The sequence below is a fragment of the Passer domesticus genome, chromosome Z, assembly GCF_036417665.1.
Source record: "Passer domesticus isolate bPasDom1 chromosome Z, bPasDom1.hap1, whole genome shotgun sequence".
Classification (NCBI taxonomy): domain Eukaryota; kingdom Metazoa; phylum Chordata; class Aves; order Passeriformes; family Passeridae; genus Passer; species Passer domesticus.
In genome coordinates, this window is record NC_087512.1 from 12,913,444 (window position 1) to 12,935,393 (window position 21,950).

The following is a 21,950-nucleotide window of genomic DNA, read 5'->3' on the forward strand; positions in this document are numbered from 1 at the left end:
AAATTCAAAGTATTTTTCTTCCGCAGCAAACATGCTGTACTTTGTATTCCTGCTAGTGATAGTTCCAACCCTAGTAGCAGCTGTATGCCACTGGAAGATGAAGTGGTAAGTTGTAATGCATGTTTCTGTTGTAGGCAGAGAGTATTACTAAACTAATGCGCAAATTGCTGCTGCAGCTTGCTGCTTCCAGCCCATTGCAAGGCCTTGTTCATTTCTTCCTTTGGCTGTCTGATTGTGTGGATGCTTTTTGTACTTGGCTTGTGGTGTTTCTGAGACACTGGTCATCTGCTGCTGTGCCTGTACGCATCTGTGGGTGGCTTCTGCTGGTAGTGTGTGCTTTTATAGGAGGACAAAAATGTCATTTGCTTTGGTCTCTATTTCCAGGGTGAAGGAGTGGTGCTGTCCTGTAATACCTAGTCCTAACAAGAGCAAAGTGCTGTCATTCAAAGAGTTTAAGGTAAGATCACTGAAAATCTAGAGTTTTTGATTTGTCCATTCTTTGCTTAGTAGATTAAAAAAAATAATTATTCTTGTATTGACTGCATTTAAAAATTAACTTCTTGTCAGTTTTTGTGTTGACTACATTTAATCATTATACACAAATTAACAGAGCTTAATATTACCATTTAGTGGAAAACTGTTGTTTTGACATTCATGTGACTCTGCAATGACCAGCTTATACTGCAGTCTGTTACTGCAAAAAGAAAATGTACAACTGGAGAATAAATGAGATCTGTTGATCAGCAGGTGATTCCTCCACTGTCAGTGTTCAAACCCCTGCACTGTCTGAACTCAGCAGCCCAGAGGACACTGGACTGCCCTGCAGCCCGGGAGCTGTGTCTGCCCCAGTGCCCTCCAGAGGACACTGCAGGGCCAGGCGCTTGCTGGCCCTGGGAGGATGGTTCTGCCAGGCACTGCCAGGCCTGGCTGGGAGAGCAGGATTGGCAAAAGGCCTTCAGCTTCTTCTGTAGCCCCTTTGAACTGGGGAGTGCTGCTTCTGTGCTGTGTGCAGGGGGCTCCAAAGCCTTTGCCCTGGCACAGGTGGAGCTGCTGGTGTTCACTGAACAGCAGCAGGAGAGCGAGGAGTGAAGTGAACCTAACAGCCACTGCTGCTGTCTTCCAGTTTCTTCTGCCTCAAGCTACAACCAGCACACATCAAACATGTGGCAAGGTCTTTAGAGTAGAGTGACGTGGTTCCTTCCTCAAATATAGTCATCGTGAGTTTACTTAAAAGAGAAATCTCTAAATAAATAGTCTGATAAATTTCACATAAAATACAGCATCCATTGAACATTCTCTATCTAGGTTTTCCTTCAAATTAATTTATTTGAAAAGTGCAAACTAAAAAAACATTGTGTGGGAATATTAGTATTCCTTAAAATGGTCACTCTCTTTTCTTTACTCTGGGCTTCTTACATTGAGTATTTTTTTTTTGTTTAATGATTCTCTTGCAGATTGATTCTGAGAAAGTGCTGAAGATAAATGACTGCCTTCCTGACATGCTAGCCATGGACAGTAATGCTGAAGCTCACAAATTGCATCCTGTTACCTGGAGCCCATTGTCTTCAACACCATCTGAAGATAAGATTGATAGTCACAATTCTTCCTGGATTTACCCTAGTGATACTGTAGCAGAGGACTTTCTACCCACACCTACACCTCAAACTCATACTTGTTTTGAGAATTTTGCTTATTCTTCTCCACTTGAGGCTGAATCTGATCCCTACCAAATACCAGAGACACTGGAAGCAGGTAAGACAAATCAGGCAGTGGTGCTGTACCAGCCACAATGCTATATAGATATTTTTCATGAGGATGCAACCTCAACCACCAGAGAAACAGGTGAGAGAAAGAACAGTCTGAAATACATCTCACAAACAGATGCGTGCTGGCTGGGGGAAGGCTTTGATGTTCTGCCCTCCAGTGAGTCCATCCAGTGTTTGGCTACACACTGTAAATGAGAATTTCTGAAGCCACAACTTCTTGTGATTAGGGCTCTCACAAGATTGCCTGACTTCCATGAATAACAGCAAAGCTGTTGTTCCTGGACTAGTTTTGAGTTCTGATTTGCGCAGGAATCATGTGTATGTTATGGTTCCATTACAACTTACGGGCATTAGATGAGATTTATAGGCTGGTCTGTGGCTTGCATTATCCAGCAAGTTACATCACAGCAATCTGTCACAGGCTGATGCAGAGAACTGCTTTATTTTGCAGAGATTAAACTATTCATAAAGTAGAGGAGCAAATGAAACAAGGGGGAAGGTTGTGCTGCTCAAGGTGTATATTTGCAGTGTTCTTGTACCCTGGCCACCCCAGACAATGGGTCCTGTGCTGCTGGGCATGGAGCATTACCCAGTCATTTCTGGGGCTGGGTTGTATTTTCTGTCTCTCCAATGATGTAAGGATTGTAGAAGCGTTACTTACACACAGTGTGGCTCATTCCTAGAAGATCTGAAGGAACTTTGACTTTCCCAGGAGTGCTGCCAAGGGCACCCAAATCCACTAATCATCCTTTTATTTCACCTGTGTCCTAGCTATACTTGATGTGGGAAAGAGCACAAAAACCAGATTTTCATAGGGAGGACCATTGCTTCCATTTCTTGTAACTGGGGCTCCTCGTGCTTCTGCCTTCTCTGGCTAAAGACCCTTTAAAATCCTGTTAACTGTACATTGAAGAGATGTAGGGAGTTAGGTGGAAAGGAGTCAATTTTCCAGAAGGACAGAGGTGGTACCACAGGACATGGTCTCTGCTGGTGCACATGAACTGAACTTTTAGCATTGACCCCTGTACTTCCACAGCAAGCCCCAACCAACCAGACAGGCTGGTAAGAAGCACAGGTGTATGAATCCCATTTGTGAAGGACATCATATTCAGGCTACATACATCGAGATCTCCCAACACTACTTCTGCATTTGTTAAAAAAGCAAAACCAAAAAATACTTATTGTAACACTCAGAATCCCTACAGTAGACAGCAGTGAATTTGGCCTTTCATTTTGATTTCAGGAAATCATACATTTGTAATGAAGCAGCAAAGTTGGGATTGTAGCTGAAAGTCTTGTCAGCTTTACCTCAGTGCACAAGGAACCCTTTGGTTTTACCTTCTTATGCTGGTTGGAATCTGTCACAAAGAGATGTTTTCAGCCAAGAGCGCAGCATAAGCAATTCTCAAAGGTGAAACAAATGAAGGGTGTCTGACAATTTGATGTTCAGCTTGTTTGCTAAAATGCAGTTACTTGCCTTCCCTTTAATTAACTAATCACAGTTCTAGAAACCAAGCCAGCTGCAGGCAAAGTGAGCTCTGATACTGAATGACATCTAGTTTTTATACTGTTGCTTACAGATATTGTTGCAATGTCACAAGCTGTGTTGCAATAGGAAAACCAGTAAGACCTTGCACAGCCTGTGGGCTGAGACAAGCACTGCCTGCAAACAGAGGGCTAAGTCTTCAGCCAGGAAAAGGGGAGGTACAAAGATACAGACACAGAGATGGGCAGGTGTGGTTGGAGGTGTTCAGTCCACACCGTGCCACGTCCATCCGTGTGCTGTGCACAGGTGCAGGTGGCTCACAGACTGGAGAGGTAGAGTTTGCAGCGTGGTCCTTCCTTTCAGCCTCCAGCCAGCTGAGTAAGCAAACACATTCTGCTGAAGGGCAAGAGAGCAAGGAGGGTAAGGGAGAGGGCCGATTTGACAGATACATTCCAGGGAAACTTCCTTTATCTTAGTCTCTTCTTTGAGTAACAATGCACCTGAAGGCTTGATACCACAGTATCTTTACAGCTTGGAACATTTGCTTCTCCAGAATGCTTCATCATATTGTATGTACTTGTGTAGCTTAAAAAGCTTTACTGCTGGATAAAAGGCCAATAAACATAAGGGAGCTGCTTTGTCACAACCAATACAAAACTTCTGAGCTGTACATTTCAGAAAAAGATGTATTTTTTCTAAAATGTTGAAAAGGTATCCTAAATCAAGAGTTATATACTAAAGAATTCAGATATAGATGTCAGTCAGAGAAATCAGAGTATCATACAAAGCATATTAAATTTTGACCTTGCTGCAGTTCCTCCTGCCAGGGGGACTGCTGCAACCTGGCACAACTCCCAGCTGTGAAAGAGCTGCTGTCACTGAGGCCTTCATTCACCCAGGAAGTGAATGAAGGGGTTTGTGGGGTCAGCCAGTTGAGCCTTCCTGATGGTGGGGTGAGACACGTGGGCCTGGCTGAGGTCTCACCTCTCAGTCCCCTGGCTGCTCCCACAGAGATCCTCCTGCTCTGATGAAATTCCATTATCTGGATGCAGTGACACACTTGACAACATTCCAGATCGCTGGGCGAGGGAAGGAGAAGCTGGCTTCTCTTTCCCTATAAACCCTTCTGCTTCCTGGCTCTGATGGATGGTGCTTTGTGAAACCTCCTGTGCATAAAAAGCACACAAATGGAGGATTCCAGGAAGGACAATGCCTCTGTGCCAGTCAAAGAGCACAGTCTGGGCACCACAACTTAAGATTAGAGAAGTATTTTGGCATATGTGGAGAAGTGTATATTATTTTTATATATTAAAACATCTGTCTTGCATTAATGGTTGAATGAATTCAAAACTGTAATCCCTTTTTTTTGTTCGTAATGCAACTTTCACAGCTGTTGTTGAAATGCTAATATTTAAACCATCATATAATTAAACATCATTCTCAGTATGTTAAATTTTTAAAATAAAATTAGTGTGTGAACTATTAGAGTCTCTGTGTCTTACAAAGCACTAATCTAAAATTCTTTTGGCCCAAAAATTTTATTCAGAAAGCTTCTGATTATTCTAGTTAACTAGTAACTTGCAAATATGAATTAAATTCCAATCCCTTTCTGAGACGTACATAGGAGACCAGAACAATTATAAGAAGTTTAAGTACATTTTATTAACAATGCATCCCTTTGATAAGACTACGCTTCAGGAGGCCTTTAATGCTCATTGACATGAACTGTACACAGTATATAAAAAAACCAAAAACAAACAAAAACAAAAAAAAGAAAAAAGAAAAAGAAAAGAAAAAGAAAGGAAAACATGAAAAAAATCAAGGTGGGCAATATGATTCTGGGACAAGCCTCTGTTTAAATTATACACAGCTCAATGCAATATTCTTACGTAAAATATATAAATACTTTTTCTTTCTATGTTACAGGTATACAATATAAATCAGATTTCAATGTCTGTTCAGTGACCTACAAACACTAGAACCTCCAAATATGTAGCAGCGTATTACTAAACAAAAAAATGACCACACAGGACAGGGAGAATAAGTATTGAGATTTTTCTTGATCCCTTCCCTCAGATCAGAATGATTAATTTAGATTACATTACAATGTCCTGTAATGCAGTTTTAGGGATACTGACAGCCCAGTATTGTAACAATTTTTCAATTAGATTTACAAAGTGTAAAGCCTTTTTCCCCTTTAGACATAGCATCTTGTGCTGAAACACCCTATTCAGTGGCAAAACATTACATTTTTTGGCATAAATTGCATTTTGCAAACAAAATAGTGTATTTTAAAAAGCAACTCAAGCAAAATGTGCAATTTCCGCATGCTGTGGCATTGCTGTCTATCTACACTACAAAAACAACCCAAAGAAAATCCACATTCCTTAATGACTATAAATCTGTTTAAAACAAAACTACACAGGGAACTATTTTATGTTAAACAAAAACCAAGGAGATTGGAGACCTCCAGAAAAATAAAAACGTGGTTTCCAGCATGTCCTCAAAAGTCTTTTGCAGTTGCAAGACTTTGCTCTCACATCGTATACTTTCAGAAGGACACAGTAATAGAAGAGTGACTTAAAAAAGAAAGTTGCTGGACCTGCTTTCAGGTGGCTGCAGAGCAGCTCAGAGCAGGACTGCGGGGAGGTGAGCGGTGAGAATTCCGCCGCTGCGGTTGCTGCACCTGAGCTCATGCTGGCTTACAAGCTTTGCCAGCTTCCAAACTGCCAAAGACCAAGTCCAAGGCACAGACTACAAAGCAGCAACTCTTGCATCCCTCACCAGGTTTTGGTTACAGTGTCTTTCTCCTGAGCAGCTAGCTACCTTACCATTCGGACACCTAGGAGAGGCACTTTGGTTTTGTTTTCAGTCTCACTGCAAACCACAACTCTCTTTCCAGACCACTATGTATGTTTCAAAGTGAAATCAGAAAGACAAGCAGGAGTCTCACAGGTGCCTTATAAATGTGTATAAGGGCAGCTTACCTCAGTGTGCTGAGCCACTGTGCCTGAAACTAGTGAATTGTTTAGGACTCCACCTGGGAAAAGCCACCACCACCCCGCAAAGAGAGCGTGTTTAGGGTATGTTTGTCAGACATCAGTCAAGTAAGAGCTGGCAGATGAGGAAAAGCAACTGTTTCAAGCACAATATGCCAGGGGCCCCACATACTAGTTGGGAACTCCAAAGCCTGATCATCTCCAGCTCCAAGTGATGTCCACAACAGCTGGGAGCGTTCGGCATTTCTGAATTTCAGAGAGGTGAAAAGTTTTCCTACTCCAAAAGGAGACACTCAGCCCCCAGCCCTGTCCTCCCTCCCCTGGTGGAGAAGACCAGGCCCTTGTGGAGGGGCCTGGGTGTGGGTCAGTCAGCTCTGCTCTTTGGAAAGTGCCCCCCTTTCCCCTGCCTGTAAGGGCAGGCCAAGAGAAATCAGGCAGCTGATGCTAACTGTGGCTGGTTCCACAAGCAGCCTCTCCTTCCTGGAGCGGCTCCCGCTGCCGAGCTGTGTGCGAGCAAGCTGAGCTCCTGAGGAGTTTTCTTTGCCACAGCAACCAAACTGCATTTGAATACAGTGTAAGTGAATGCTACACACGTTACCGTTTATTGAGCATTATCACCAATCACTCAGACTGGAAATATAAAAAGTGGGTGGTCTGTCAGCTTCCCTAGGAGAAGTGGAAGAGATTTTTTATTAGGGCTAATGTAAGCACAATCATTATTTACTACAGCTTTCTTTCAAAGCTTCTCATGATACAAATAAAACCTCAAAATAAGGACTTTGAAAGGGACATTAAAAAAAAAGAGAACTATAAAATCAGAAATTCACAGTTTATAACTAAGCCAATATAAATTTCCTTCAATAACAGTATCCCCTTCATCTGCCAATTAAAGTGAAACATCAATGTGAGCTTAATGTCAGTGTGTAAATTAATTTTCTAGAAATGTATGTTATGTACAATACAGACTTAACCTTGATGCATACTTGTTGAAATCTACTGACACTCATACACTTTCAGAAGAAAAATCACGCTTTATAACTAAATTTGCAGCCATAATTTTTTATGTCAAGTTTCTGCTGCCATGGATCCCCACACAAGTGCGTTATTCAGAACACATGAGCATTTCAGGATGGAGATTCTTTCAAAAGTATATTTGCTTACCTTTCTATAATCAGAGGCCTTCCTATGATGCTTTCTACATTAAGTGCTATGGGTTAAACTCAAGAAATGAAGCGAGGTGGGTTTTTTAAATACAGGTGATAAAACTTGTTTATTTTGCCTTAACTGCAGAAAAATAACATGGAGTTGTTTGATGTAACCCCATTTAGTTATTAAAACAAATCTCTTCTACTCTAGCCTAACTGAGGTAGTGTTTGAAACTACTGTATAACATACGCTATCCCCATTTGTGGGAAAACTACATTATTTTCCTTTGGAGTTTATACCACTATTTGGTCTACTGTGATTGACATTTTGGTTTTACAGAAGCATTTATGTCTCATGACCAGAAGTCCAATAGTTACTGGTGTGGTGTGTTTTCTAAACATTTCAAACATGTCTTGCCACACAGATGTATTATTTATGTCAACGACCATAGAAGAGTTCAATCAGTTTCTTTTTGCTCCTTTCAGTGGGAACTCATGAAAAGATAATCCTAAAATTAAATTTGACTATGAGCAGCAACTTACAGTCTGCTTTACCAGAACCTGATGGTATGCAGTGCACATAAGAATTCAGTGAAGTGATAGCTGCAAAGCAGTGCTTATGTGACATCATGAAATTTCCAATAAGAACAAATAAATTCTACATTTCACTAGGAATTGTGTGTTACTGTTCACAGGACTACTTATTGAAATCTCCAGTAGCATAGCTAGTAAGAACAGAGATATGAGCATCAGGATAAATTTCACTTAAGTATTAATCTGACAATTATAAAAAATGGTAGGAGTGAATGGATAAAAATACGTTCTACTTAGTACAGTCCAGCTGAATTATTCACCTATATCAAAACCAAAGGGTAATCCCCTCTATTACAGGCATTCTAACAAAGGTGGCCATGCTACTGTATATACACATTTGCATATATTTATACTACCTTTATATAAAGGCTTCTGAATCTTTAGATCCATGATAAAAGTGACAGGGATTCCTATTTTTTTTTAGCTTGCACTTACTAGTTTAGAAACGGCACTAGTAACATGATAGAGGCAACTACTTCAATCATTACCAGTCACTGTATCATTTAACTTTTGCAACAAGTCTTAAATACCAGTACAAAATTATAAGTACAGCTGCTCCAAAATTTGTTACTTAAGGCTTTTCACTACAATTATTAGTACTAGCTGATGCTTGATCACTAATCCATTGAAAATTCAAATAAACCTTTGTTTTTATAAAAAGCTGTTTCTATGGAACTTGGAAAACACTCATACTTAAGCTTCCTCACAAAATCTGCATGATTAAATGTCTTCCAGTTCAGTTTATACAATATTTGCTTATCTGATACAAATCATGCGTTTTAAAGGATTGGAGTTGAGTAAGACCCACATTTGTACTATATGAGCATGACTGTAGAAACTGCAAACACATGCATAGTATTCAGGGAAAACAATCTGATTTCAGCATTTTAAGTTTTAAATGACTTGTTTTGAAAATCAAATTGTAGTGAAAATCCTTAACTGGTTCAGACAAGATACATGTATGTAAATGCAATAAAATTGAAGATACTGCTAATAAAATGTCTTAGAACTATAGCAATATTAAAATAACTTAATGAAACCTCAGATTCAGAGGCATTTCTTTCTGTCTGAAGTTACAAATCCCCAAAGTAGTGTTATAAACAGTACAAAAATCAACAGAGAAGGGCTAACATTAATCCCCTGGTGCCCACAACTACAGCATGGCTCCCCATTGCTGGCAGTGGAATGCACCCCCATCTCTCTGATTCCTGGTATCCAGGGTTTAAAAAGCAAGGCATCGTTCTGCTTCTCTGGAACAGAATCGGAAGTCAATTAAAAATGTCTCTGCAAGTTGTCCTATTTCATTGTAGTTTATGGTAGAAAATGAAATGAAAACTTGTGGAGGTGTTCAGTGCTTGGCTCTTGCATATACTGGTAATTACTATTATTAAAACTAAGGTAATGTCTAATAAATCCCCAAAGGGCTCAAATGACTGTGCCAGTAATTGGTTGAGGAAGAAAATGTTTTCAGTTCAGTCTTCAGGTACCAGTAGCTTCTGGAAGGTTTCGAAGATGATGTTCCAAACTTTTTATCCAGTCAGTGGGAGGTTGTCTGAGCATTTCCAAGTCCATATGCAGAGCACTGCCTGAGCAGAGGTCAGGACTCAGCTGATGCATCGATTACAGGCTGTTGCATTGCCGTTGCCAAAATAGCCTCTGCCTCCTCATGCATCTACAAGGGAAGGAAGGAAGGAGTATTAATGTTGCTAAAGACTTTACTCAGGAGACATCACAAAATGGTTTCCTTTAGGATGTTCCTATCTGAAAGCATCTCTTACTCGGGACATGGAACCTGCACCCAGCCAGCCATTCTGGTACATTCAGTGCATGTGCACCCTCCCTCACCTGCAAGAACTGAACATCCTGAAATAGCTCCTGAATGAACCTTCGGGATGGAAGTCGAAATGTACAGTGTGCTAGCAAGTAGGACACCTCAGAGTAAAGGCATATGTCATCAAATGCTTGGGGATACTTCTCCTTAATTCTGAATGAGAGAATAAATAAAAATTTATCAGTCTTCAACAGATTTCTATTGTATTAAAAAATAACCAAACTTTTCAATATGTCATCACTAATTCTTCAGTAACAGGCATTATAAATCCTAGAACTGACACAGTAAGAAAATCACAACAGACAGCATCACTTTGTACAAAACTGGAAAAAATCTAAACTAATGAGATGAAACAGAATATACAACTTATAAGTTGTACAGAATTACTGTGATTGTCTAGGCTTAAAATAACAGACTTGGAAAGAGAAGAGTGTATCAAATAACTGGCATCCACATGTACAGCAGTCACAAAAACATGGAAAAAGATTAAACTGATCTTTTAAACCTATAAGCATTTTTGAAACTAAACCATACACTTCTGCATTTTCTTTTCTTTCTTTTGTTGTTGGTTTCCAATGTCACTGGCCCAGAAACCTACAGCTTGTAACATTTAGTCCCAGGATTTATTTTCTATATTTGCATATTTTCTAAAAGTAAATTATTTTCAGGAGTTGTACTCTCACTTAAAGTATAGCTGGATTTCTCAAGAAATCACTTTTGGTTTGTTATTGTACTTATCTATTATTCAGCAAAAATAAAAAAAGTATTTGTTTCTTTTATCTACATGCTACACTAGGTATATGTAATCAGTTCAATTCCTGATTTAAAAAGGATATTTATTATTTTAATATTTAAAAATATTAAACACAGAGCAACGATGTTAAGACAATTTGTTTAGCTTCTACATTACATTCAATCATATCTGCCTGACAACTTTTGAGACGTGAGATTATTCATGGTCCCTGAGACCTTAAGAGAATACATATGACTAAGTGTTGCCAAAGCATCTGTAATGCATTGAACTTACGTCAGAAGTCCAGTTTCATGGCCCTTAGTTCCCACTGAACTGCTCAAATTGATAACTAAACGTAAGACCTCTTTCCGCAGAAGTATCCTGCACACTGGTGTGTCATCTGGGATTGACTTTACCCCTGGAAAAACAAATAAAACAAATAAACAAATAAAATTTAAACGGAATTATCTTTGACTGAGCTAATCTTGTACAGTAAGTCTGTTTATGCATTCCATACAGACATGAACACACATATTCACATATGTATTCTGAGCTATCAAAAATACTTGTATTGAAATGAGAACTGGGCACACCACTTTTTCAGGACTTTAAACAGTTAACCTTTTCAAAAATATTTTTACTATTCAAAAGAAAAACCTGCAAGATAAAGTTACAGTGGTATTGTTACCACTAAATCATGTTTCAAACTATAATACATAAGTATATAATAAAGTCTCTCTTTACAGTAATTCACTAATTCTTAGACTTTTTTTTTAGATTAACATCTGTAGGAAAAAAGACAATCAATTTGCTTGTAATGTCAGGGTATTGAATAATCAGCAGAAATCCTGTATAGCAGAGGGAGAAGAGTTTAGAACTATATTCTCCCACCTGGAGATGGATTATGTTTTTATTCAGATTTGTAATAAAGGACATTACTTTGTTGCAATGTACATAAGTGAATTATAATTAATTCACAAAGCCTAAAATATACTTCATTAGTGATAGTCTCTAATAATCATAAGGCTTTCAGACTTACAGACTTACCTAATACAAGCTCTGTACTCTTGGTGCTGCTGGCCGAACCATGGGATACTGCATCACTGCAGCCTGAAATTCCAGAAAATTTGGAGGAATGCACATCTAAGTGATTGTGAATGGTCTGCCCACACCAGTCAGTATATGGAATGTCTGAAAAATCTGACATAAACAAGATGTTGTACCTTTGTCATTCACACTTTTCCTTAATTCACTTGCTTTCATTATTTTTAAACAACTGCAAACATGCAAAATGCACTAAGTACTATGTGTAAAATCAGCTCAGGCCTAGATGGTGTATTCAGGACAAATTATACTCAAAATCTTCCTAAATTTTACTATTTTATTAAAATTATTATTTATTCACACACAGTACTGTTACTGATATATCCATGCTTCATTTTTTGTAACACAACACAGATGCTCTTGCATGTGCAGACTTCTTTTTGTTCACACAACTGTCACAGGTGTGTGCAGGAAGGGCTCTGGCAAGAGCCAGGCTCTGCTGCACCGGTAAGTACAGCTGGGATTTTATTTGCCACCCTTCTTGCTACTGAACTCAACCTCCAGCTGAGTTCTCTGAGCCATCCCTCACATTTGTGTATCACCCCCTTTGCCAACATTGCTACTAATAAATGTCTAGCAGTATTGTAAAACACTGACTGCTCCTACAAAAGTAGCCACTACTGGATTTATCTTTCCATCACAGGAATTGACAAAAGGCATGTAACTGCAAACTCTGCAGAGAAGGTTAAAAATAACTCCAAATCTCATCTGAATCTCAAAGTATGAGAAAAGATTACTAAATCCCAGAAATTACAGATCAGCTTCAACAGACTCCATGGATTTCCTTTGTTGTATTTTATGGCACAGACTTGATTTGATGTCAGACTTTCCATTAGTTGAACAGCAAAAGTGTCAGTTTTCAGAACACACATTTTAAGTACTAAATAAGGTTTCAAATTTTTTATTTTGACATGCTATTAGAAATACTAAAGAAACATGCAGACACCTATTCCTATTAAACAAGTGGAAAGCTGGAAATGACCACAGCAATGACCACTCGTGGCACAATGAGCTTATTAGAGAAATAATTTTAAGGTCAATAGTCAGTTATATAAAAACCCTTTCAGATCATTTAGAAATGAACAAAAGCCAGTATGTTTGCTCAGTTTTATCACACTTCTCCACAAGGAACACTAACCTGTACGATTATAGGAAGAGCTCACTTTGGTGTTAGGCTGATAACCCAGAATCTGAACGCAGACACAGTACAGACAGTTCTCATCTGTGTGCTCCTGGAGCCCTGTGTCCTCTGTACCTTCTAAGAACTGACAGGCATCAGAACGGCTGGTGTTCATTATTTCTGTGAGACTGATCTGCTGGCGGAGCATCTGAAAAGGGCTTTTGACAGCATCACTTGCACCTGATGGAAGACCTGTAAACAAGATTCAGTTATCAAAAAAACCCCAGAAAACCAAGAAATCAACACTAACTCTTTCAATTAATTTCCACTTTCATGCCTTTTAAGGCTGGGGATGGAGGGCATGTGAAGACCTAGAGAGTTTTTTTTTTGAGTGGTTAAGCTCCCAAGACTGTTAGCATTTGAGAAAGAGACAAAGTTTTAGTTCCAACTTATTATATGTAACAAAACATTGCAAAGGACGGAATTCAACCTCTAAGTACACACACTGTCAGAAGGTAAGTGGTATTCCTCACATGGCATCAACATTACTAATACCCACATAACACCAGTACATTACAGATTTCATGTGTCAAATGAGATTAATATAACAATATACCAGATTTTGAAATTACACATGCACCAATGCAAAAATAAACACTATTTAAAAAACTGTAACTTAGTGACTGTGACAGGAAGAAACTAGACTTAGCAATGCAGAAACAAGCAGAAGACATTTAGTGACATGCTCTTCACTGGGTGGAAAAAAAAAATACAGTTTTGAACAAGAGTTACTTTGCACTAAAACTTAGCAAACTACAGACACACATCCAGAAAAATCAACTTTGTGTATAATATTAAAGTGGGAAAACCCCCCAAAAAATGTAGGACAACAGCTAAACAAATAAACTATTAAGAAAACAGTGTCAAGCCTTTTTTCAGTTGAAAAAACACAGATTTCTGACTTCTCAAGAGGTACATTCCAGAGCAAGTCAAGCATTAGAACACTTGCAATTCTCGTGTCCCATAACCTTCATTGATCAATTGTCATCATAGAACAGAAAGACAATTTACTTTCTGATATACACATCTAATACCATAATAAGTTCCTATAAATGATCTTGTAATCCAAAGGAAATAGTTCAATATTTTCTAAGCTTAAATTTTGTTATTTCCTGTAATACAGTATCCCTACCAGACTTTGAGCAGCATTAGTTCACGTTATCAGAGATATGCAAGCTTTCCTCCTTCATTTTTTTAGAGCAGGACCAGACTTTGAAGCAACACATTAGCTCAAACTAAATAAAACAGGGAATTAATGGCCTACTATCCTGATTCCAGAACATAGTCATCAAAGCTTAATAGCTAAAGTGATGTTTTCTGTAAAGAAAAATGAACAAATAATTCAACAAGCCACCCAATATACCAATAAACAACAGAAAGCTACAGGAGAGGAATAAAACCAGTACCTCCTGCATCAGATGTAAAGACCCTAGATCCATGCTCATCAAATGGAGGTGCAGTTTTCTTCTGGAAATATGGGGTTTCCTTTACCTGGAATACCCAAGTGAAAATTAAAATTAACAGAGGTGATAATCAAACACAAGGAAAAAAAAAAACCCAAACATTTTATGACGAAATTAAATCTTGCTTTTCTTTTACTTCAGGAAAAATGCATCATTAGAGGAAGAAACTAAGAATGAGCTCCTGAGTACTAAAGAAAAGCCAAATGAGAAAAATATATATCTGTGAATGAACATTTATTGACAAAGGCTCATGAAGTGTTAGCAGACATGACAGGCTGTAAGGAAACCAGTGACCCACAGTGGCCATTCATAATCTGTCCATGATCATGCTACACAACTGAAGATCTTGGAAATTAACTACAAAAGCAACCAGGATATCTAAAATGCTGCCTGTAGGATGTAGAGCTGAGGCATGGCTCAACTACAAAGAAAGCTGAGAGAGACAAAATGAGGTAATAAATATGCCACAAAGACTGTGAAGGAGAAAGAAAAAGTAGTTATTTCACAAAGGAAAACAGAAGCAGATACATGATTTACCATGATTTTGCTCTGTGTTTAGCAATTTTTTGAGGTTAGTAAGAAGTTTATTTAGATTTGAAAGGCAAAGATTAGGTAAAATAAAGATAAGGAAGACCACTTTTACCTTTGACATAGACTACATCCTGGTTTTGATAATTAAGTAACAGAATATTAAACCCTATGATGCATCAGTTTGTTAAATAGAGATGTGTTTCTACCAAGTAGAAAGCGGAAAGGATTTTCTGAGACACTGAAAATAAACTCTTTTAATCTAAATATATGTATTTTCAAAGTTAAGACAATATAATTTGATACTATAATGATATATATAAAAAAAGAATCTATTATTTAATACAGAGCATGGTAGCAGGGAGTTAACTGTGTGACTATGCACATAATTTATAGGTGGCTAATGAACATGTCAATTATTGGTTGGCTAAAGCAGAATTAACAAATGTGCACAGACCATGCTAATTTTAGTATAAAAGCCAGATGTCAACTAAAAATCTTATGACAGCAAATTTGTCAGGAAAACCACTGTTTAACACTCACAGCTAACACAGTCTTTGCCATTATTTGCCACAACCATTTATTTAACACAAACCAGCCTAGTGATCTTGTTTAAACAAGTAAGAACAGTTAGAAAAGAAACTCCAGCTCTCCAAAATGTATTTCTTTAGAGTACCACATCAATTTTTCCTCTTTTCTCTAGATTCAATCTATTCTGATGAAAAGGCAACAGCTGACTGCCTTTCAGTATGAAAATGCAAACGAACCAAATCAGTTAACACATACATACCTGAAATATTTCGTTGATATCCACTGGGAGAGCAAGGCCAATATAATCATCAGAGCTACCATACGTAGCGTTAGAAACCATGGAGCGAACAGAGGAGGAACGCTGAAGTGTGTTTTGGTTAATAGGACTTAATAAATCTTCTTTATCCAATGAAGCATAACTTAAAGCTTTCATGAACCTGTAACATTGAAACAAAAAAAATCACAATTGCAGTTACTCTCTCATTCTGGCACATGAGAAGTAGAAAGGACTGTTGACACAAAGACCATCCTCATCCTCCCACTGCAGATCTCAGAGCTTGTTAGGACAAATTGCAGCTACAGGCTCATTGCTTTTTCTGCCTCGTGTCATATTGTCTTGCATGGTTTGGCAGTTCCTGGCAATTCCTTTGTAATTCTTGGTACAGGAACTCGTGGCCATCCTGCTAACCATGCATTTTCTTCAACATTCTAGCTTTGAATATTTACAGCCAGTAAAGATTTGGGTTTCTATACTCGTAACTACCTAATTTTGAAATGTACCTATGCACTGAATGTGTATTTCCTGGATATTCACAAACTCTGAGCTGAGCAGGCACATCCCTGCAAAGGCACACCTTGAGCCTACCAGCGATACACACAAGGAACCATTTCTCTCCCAAAGGAGCCACCCAGTAGAGTCACCCAAGCACAGAGGTGTATTGCCCAACATGAATGCACAAAGAACAAACTTAAACCTGCACTGTGAGTGGAGCTGACTGTGACAAATAGCTTGAAGAACAAAGAAAGTAACAGGATAGAAAAAACAGCAGGAGAGAAGAGGCTGGAGAACAAGACCTCAACTGCTACCCAGAGCCCCGATTATGGAAATTTCACATTTGGCCATCTGTCATCTTCTTTCTCATCAAACAGAAAAACCTACAAATGTTTTCTGATAACCAATCTATGTAGACGGCCTATATGCATTGGATTAAAGCTTCCTAATAAAGACACACCTCAGGAACAGTGAATTTTTATTGCAAATTATGACACGCTAGAGGGTAAAGTGAACATTGGATTTTTTGACTTTTTGCCTTGGAAGAAGTCTTCTATCCATTTTTTTTATTTGGGCAATAATGTGTCCTCTTATCCCTACAGATGGGATTTATATTGAGATAAAATTAAATTATCAAAGGTTGACCATGGAAGGTTCAAGAAATTATTATGCAATGGAAATGCACAAAATACAGCTGACAGAATATCAACAGTTTTCTTCTTGGTAATTCTGACCAGTGGTAGTGACAGCAGCAGTGAACTCACAAAGTCAAGCCATACTTAAAAAAATAGGGAAAAGACCTCACATTGTGCCAGAGGAGGTTTACATTGGATATTAGGAAAAACTTCACTGAAAGGGTTGTCAAGCACTGGAACAGCCTGCCCAGGGAGGTAGGTGAGCCACCATCCCTGAAGACATTTAACATGTAGATGTGGCGCTTAGGGACATGGTTTAGTAGAGCACTTGAGCGTGTTGTGTTAATAGATGGACTCAATCTTAAGGGTCTTTTCCAACCTAAATAACTGTGTAATCATGAAACTCAAAAAGTTACCAACTGCATTAAATACTTAATAATAAAACATTCTACAATTACTCTCAACATAAATTAAAGATAGAAGTATTAATCCCAAATGTTTGTCCCTGCTTTTCCTAGAAAAACTAACAGATAAGTAGTAATAAACTACTAAGTTACTAACTACTGGTATTAGCAGTGATAAACAGCATCAAGTTGTCATGACAGAATGTCTTCAGGGGACGGCGTGAGAGCCAATATCAGGATCCAAAATATGCACATTAGTATTTCTAGCTGGTCTTTAAAGAGAAAGGTGGGAAATTTATCCTCACAAAATTTATGCAAAGAAAAATGCTTTTTAACCATCTGAATAAAGAGAACAACTAAAAACATTGCAAAAGTAAATCTATGATTATCAGTTGCTACTAACACATGAATCTCTCAATAAACTGTAAATTAAACTTCTCAGAAAACTGACAGAAAATTTGATTTGGCAGTTAAAAAGGACGGAATTTTTCTTTCAGTTTATTTTTAAAAAGCAGCTAAGGACAGTTTTAGCTGGACCAGTAAACATACTCTGAAATTTATTCGTAAATATATAATCTGAAATTGCAAGGACCATAATTTTTCAGTGGGGACACACCACAACCACCAAGAAAAACACATGTACTAGTTTCCCTGTAGTCTTTCCAATCAATTATATTAGCAACTAACACAATCCGAATCTCTCTTTGAGTATGCATGTCTGCAATAATTTAACTTTCTCAGAGATATAAGCACTCCAGACATTTCAGTTCAGTGTTAAGCAGGTCAGCTCAAATCCTTGACTCTATCCACTGACACAAGAGAACATGAACAGCTAAGCACCAGGAATAGTCAGTATGACATTGCGTGCAGGATCAAAATCCACTGCAGCAAGGCTGCTCTGCATATCAAGGGCATGACTGCAAGGAATGGTAAAACATTACTTACAGCCATTACAGAACCTGTACTACCACTGAAATGACACCCACTCGTTCCTGCACTCGCACAGGATGCCAGTGACATAGCTAGGAATGGCACTTCTATTTGCAGGATAATGCAGTGTAACTACTAAATCATCCTTAATCTAACCAACATACTCAGTCTAGCTCTAGCTTACTTGAATAAAGGCATCTTTCATGTCATGTTTTCAAAATGATGTGAAAATATAAGCACAAATGGATGTTTCTTTTAATCAGGGCATATACACTCAGCTGGGTATGAGGAGGGCAGCTCAAGGACTGAGCATTCGCTTTTTCCACAGTAAGCAGATGACTCATGTACCAGTAGCATCTCCCCCCTCTCTCAATCGAGAAATGATAAGGCAAGAACAGAGATAAAAAGTGCCTTTTCCATCTCAACAGTAATATGAAAATCCAATGCACTAGCTAAAAGATTATGTGAAGGAAAAATTTAGTACAAGAGCTTTTAAGGAAAGGTTATTAAGCAGTAACTGTTGCAGCTGGGAACAGTGTCAATGTCAAGAGCTAGACATCTTATGTAACTATCTAATTAGTCTTCAGAACATCTAATATTGCTCAAAAATAAAGAGGTGACACTGCCATCTAAAAATAAATGCTATGAGTAAAATCTTTGATCTGCTGTAGCTAAGAAGCCAAACTGACATTCCTATCAGTGGTACCAGTATCTCATCACTGGCCTCAGTGCTGCAGTGAACACAAATATAGCATATTGGCAGGAGACCCTGTCCTAAAACCTCCCCAAGTGACATCGAGAAAATTCTCTTCTGAAATGTACCTTTGACTACATGGGCAATTTGGTGTGTTTGCAACTTTAATAATGTTAGCAACTTTAATAATGTTAGCAGTGCAACTGCATTTTTTTATATTATAAAAATTAGAACAAGAAGAAAATGTGATAAAATGAAATTTTTTCATTTGTCACCAACAGTATGGTAAGAGGTTGAGCACAGCTATGAAAGCTGGGCTTCTCAGACAGCACTTATAAAGTGGAGAATTATCCTTCTGTTATTCACTTAATATCAGTACTGCTTTCTGTGAAGTTATAAATCACCTTGCATCGACTGTCCCTTTAAGGTGCAGAGAAAAAAAAAATCAGGAAGACACTTAAGTTGTTCACACAGCACTGAAGTAAGAAATTAGTTCAGAATAATTTCTTACCGGCTTGGGGTTAGTCGAGAATCCAGGCTGCCAGACTTCATGGTGATAGTGTCAGTAAACAGCACATCCTTTGCTGGAGATGCCAGGGCTTCTGAGTGAGACAGTGAGGGATGCATCCTCTGCTGCTGCAGGCGTTTTAGTGTAGCATAGCCAAATGCATCTCGAGAACTTGTGTAGCTGAAGTTATAGTCAGCAAGACTTTTTATTGTAGCAAGAGAAGGAGCTTTAAGAGACTGGGCTCTTCTGGGAAGGGTATGAGAAGACCCTGGTGGAACCAGGGATACAGAGTTGGACTTTGAGAGAGGCAGGTGGTTAGACTGTGGTGTTGAACAGTGACTTGGTTTAACTGTCTTTGTGCTTACGACGGTACTCAAACTTCCACAGTCAGTATCTACATTTGTAGTGTCTACACCTACAGTCTCCCTTGAAGGGCTAGAGCTCATTGAACTTATGCCGCTTGTTGTGGTATCTGTATTAAAACTTAAGCTACGACTCTTGAAATGCGTTTGTGTAGTACCATCTCCAATTAGCCTTTCTTTGCTTGTGTTTTCCCGATGAATTTCATTTCCAAGGCCTTTTGGCAGCTTCAGATCATTTTCTCCGATACTCTGAGTACAATCAGTATCTTCCACATGTTTACTTCCAACAAAAGAAGTTTCTAAACGTAAAGTCTGGATTTTTGGAACTCTGAAAACAGGGTTCAATTCTTCCCCAGCAGGAAAGTCTATGCTACCACTAGGTTCTGTTACTGTACGATTTCGCCTCAGGCCTGATTTACTGTCAGATGATGTCAGCTTTCCTCCTTTTGGATCACTGCTACTTCTGTGTTTTTTATTAGGTAGAGTAAGAGAGTTTAGAATGCGATTTTTCACAAGTCTGCTAGAAGAAAAAAAAGGAAAGGGACTACGATCTTTGTCCTTTGAAGGTCCAGGTCTGTCATAAAATATTTGTTCTGCATCTTCAGTAATATCTAGGAAGAAAGTACTGGTGGAAGTACTACCAAAACGGTCATCCTCCATGATGAACATACCTGAAATTATATAAGACTTTGTCACAAAAATAGGAATTTCTTCCAAGTCTGCAAACTATGTTGCAAAACAGGAAGCCATTCTACAGAAGCTCAAGTGAGAATCTCTGCAATTTACTGGAACTTTAATTTCTCTTTTTTTTTTTCTGCAGAACTTCATGCAAATTAGCTATTTTGAGGAGTAACTGACCTGAAGATTTCCCTGCTTCAAAAGAAAAGCCACAGTGTCATATTTCAGTGCAAACATCCAGCGACTAGGATTACAACCTAAGAACTCCTTTAATGATACCTAAATGTGGTATATTTCTTAATTTAAATTCCAAGTATCCATAGAAAAAATAGAACGCATTAGGTACTTGAAATACACAATAATTTAAATACAGCAAAATTCTGTGTGTGTGTGTACACCCAGAGAACATAAATACTTATTCCTTTGAGGACAACCAAGTGTATTTTTATACCTAAGCATGGTGGTTTCTGTAGCACGTTACAGCAAACTGCCATGACTCAACATAAAAATTAGCAATTTACCCTCATGTGAAAATTTTTCTTCCACACCAAGCGTGAAGCTAAGACACTGTTTTACTTCCTCTGACTTGTCTGCATCTCTCTGAATGGACATAACTGTCCCATTGCTTGTAGTGTTTTACTGCAAGACCACCTTTACACCATGGTGTGAATCTCACCACACTGAAAAGTTGATAAGAACACCAAAATGCTGCTTGTGGTGAGTTGGGCTCTTTGCAGGTGTTTTTTGCTTGCTTGTTCATTTTTCTCCTGTTTTCTTGTTTTGGTGTTACTTACTTGATGGAGCAGATTCACTTTCACTGTTGTGCCTTGAACTAGTAGATTCAGAGTTCAAGCTAAGAGTGCTTGGTATAGAAGAAAGTTCATTGCAGAGCTGCTCCATGTCATCAGGGACCACTGGCCAAGGCTGTCTACGACTGTGTCTCACTGCATCCCAGTTGTGATGCTTCAAAATGTCACACCCTTGTTTAGTTTTGGCTATTAGACCAAGCACGTAGACACAGGTTCTGTATTTAAGGTACACACAGAAAAAAGAGCAACAATAATAGCACCTAATGTAAGTAAACTTACTTGACATTTGAAAGGAAACAATTTCAAAGCAATTCAGGAGAAACTTCACAAAACTTACAAACAGTATACTGTTAATTTTAATTTGCAAATCAGTGTAAGCTCAGGAAATTCATTAATATATCTGAGAACAAGATACCATTGAAAAATAAAAATTATCACAAGAGCCTGATTACATAAAGTAGAAAAGAACCTTTCAAACAAATAGGACAAACATTTATGTAGTAGCAATAATAGACAAAATACCATCTATTTATGCTTTTAAATATTTAAAAATATATTGAATAAAAAAGATGGAATCATAAATTCTCACAGAGATATAAACAGCAAGTATTTTCTTTTACAGAACAGGAGAAAAGTAGCGTCTGCCTTTTTTCACAGATTTGTTTACTGCATGTTCTTTCAGACTTCCTACACAATTCTGCAGTTGCATAGAACCGAGACTGATACTCAAACATTGGTGACTTTAATAGCTGGTTTCCAATAAAGTAGAAATCTGTGCTCATGTAAATCAAGTAAAAA

At 38.3% G+C, this 21,950-nt stretch overlaps 2 protein-coding genes across 6 annotated transcripts in view; one reads left to right on the forward strand and one right to left on the reverse strand.

Annotated features, from left to right (window-relative positions):
- The window catches only part of LOC135291142 (oncostatin-M-specific receptor subunit beta-like), a 31,905-nt gene extending 27,168 nt beyond the window's left edge, over positions 1–4,737 (forward strand). For all 4 annotated transcript variants that reach the window (XM_064405140.1, XM_064405138.1, XM_064405141.1 and 1 more), the window contains 3 exons: positions 27–105; positions 385–457; positions 1,455–4,737. In XM_064405140.1, the coding sequence (XP_064261210.1) occupies positions 27–105; positions 385–457; positions 1,455–1,961 (659 nt within the window). In that variant the 3' untranslated portion in view covers positions 1,962–4,737. The remainder of the gene's footprint in view (positions 1–26; positions 106–384; positions 458–1,454) is intronic.
- A 158-nt stretch (positions 4,738–4,895) lies between these two features.
- Positions 4,896–21,950, reverse strand: part of RICTOR (RPTOR independent companion of MTOR complex 2) — a 75,712-nt gene continuing 58,657 nt past the window's right edge. Inside the window, exons 30-38 of one of the 2 annotated variants that reach the window (XM_064405137.1) lie at positions 21,138–21,367; positions 19,307–20,336; positions 15,620–15,797; positions 14,245–14,329; positions 12,797–13,030; positions 11,602–11,664; positions 10,849–10,972; positions 9,836–9,974; positions 4,896–9,662 (exon numbers count right to left, since the gene is read on the reverse strand). In XM_064405137.1, the coding sequence (XP_064261207.1) occupies positions 9,588–9,662; positions 9,836–9,974; positions 10,849–10,972; positions 11,602–11,664; positions 12,797–13,030; positions 14,245–14,329; positions 15,620–15,797; positions 19,307–20,336; positions 21,138–21,367 (2,158 nt within the window). In that variant the 3' untranslated portion in view covers positions 4,896–9,587. Of the gene's footprint in view, positions 9,663–9,835; positions 9,975–10,848; positions 10,973–11,601; positions 11,755–12,796; positions 13,031–14,244; positions 14,330–15,619; positions 15,798–19,306; positions 20,337–21,137; positions 21,368–21,950 lie in introns of both variants that reach the window. The other variant, XM_064405136.1, reaches the window with a different exon arrangement.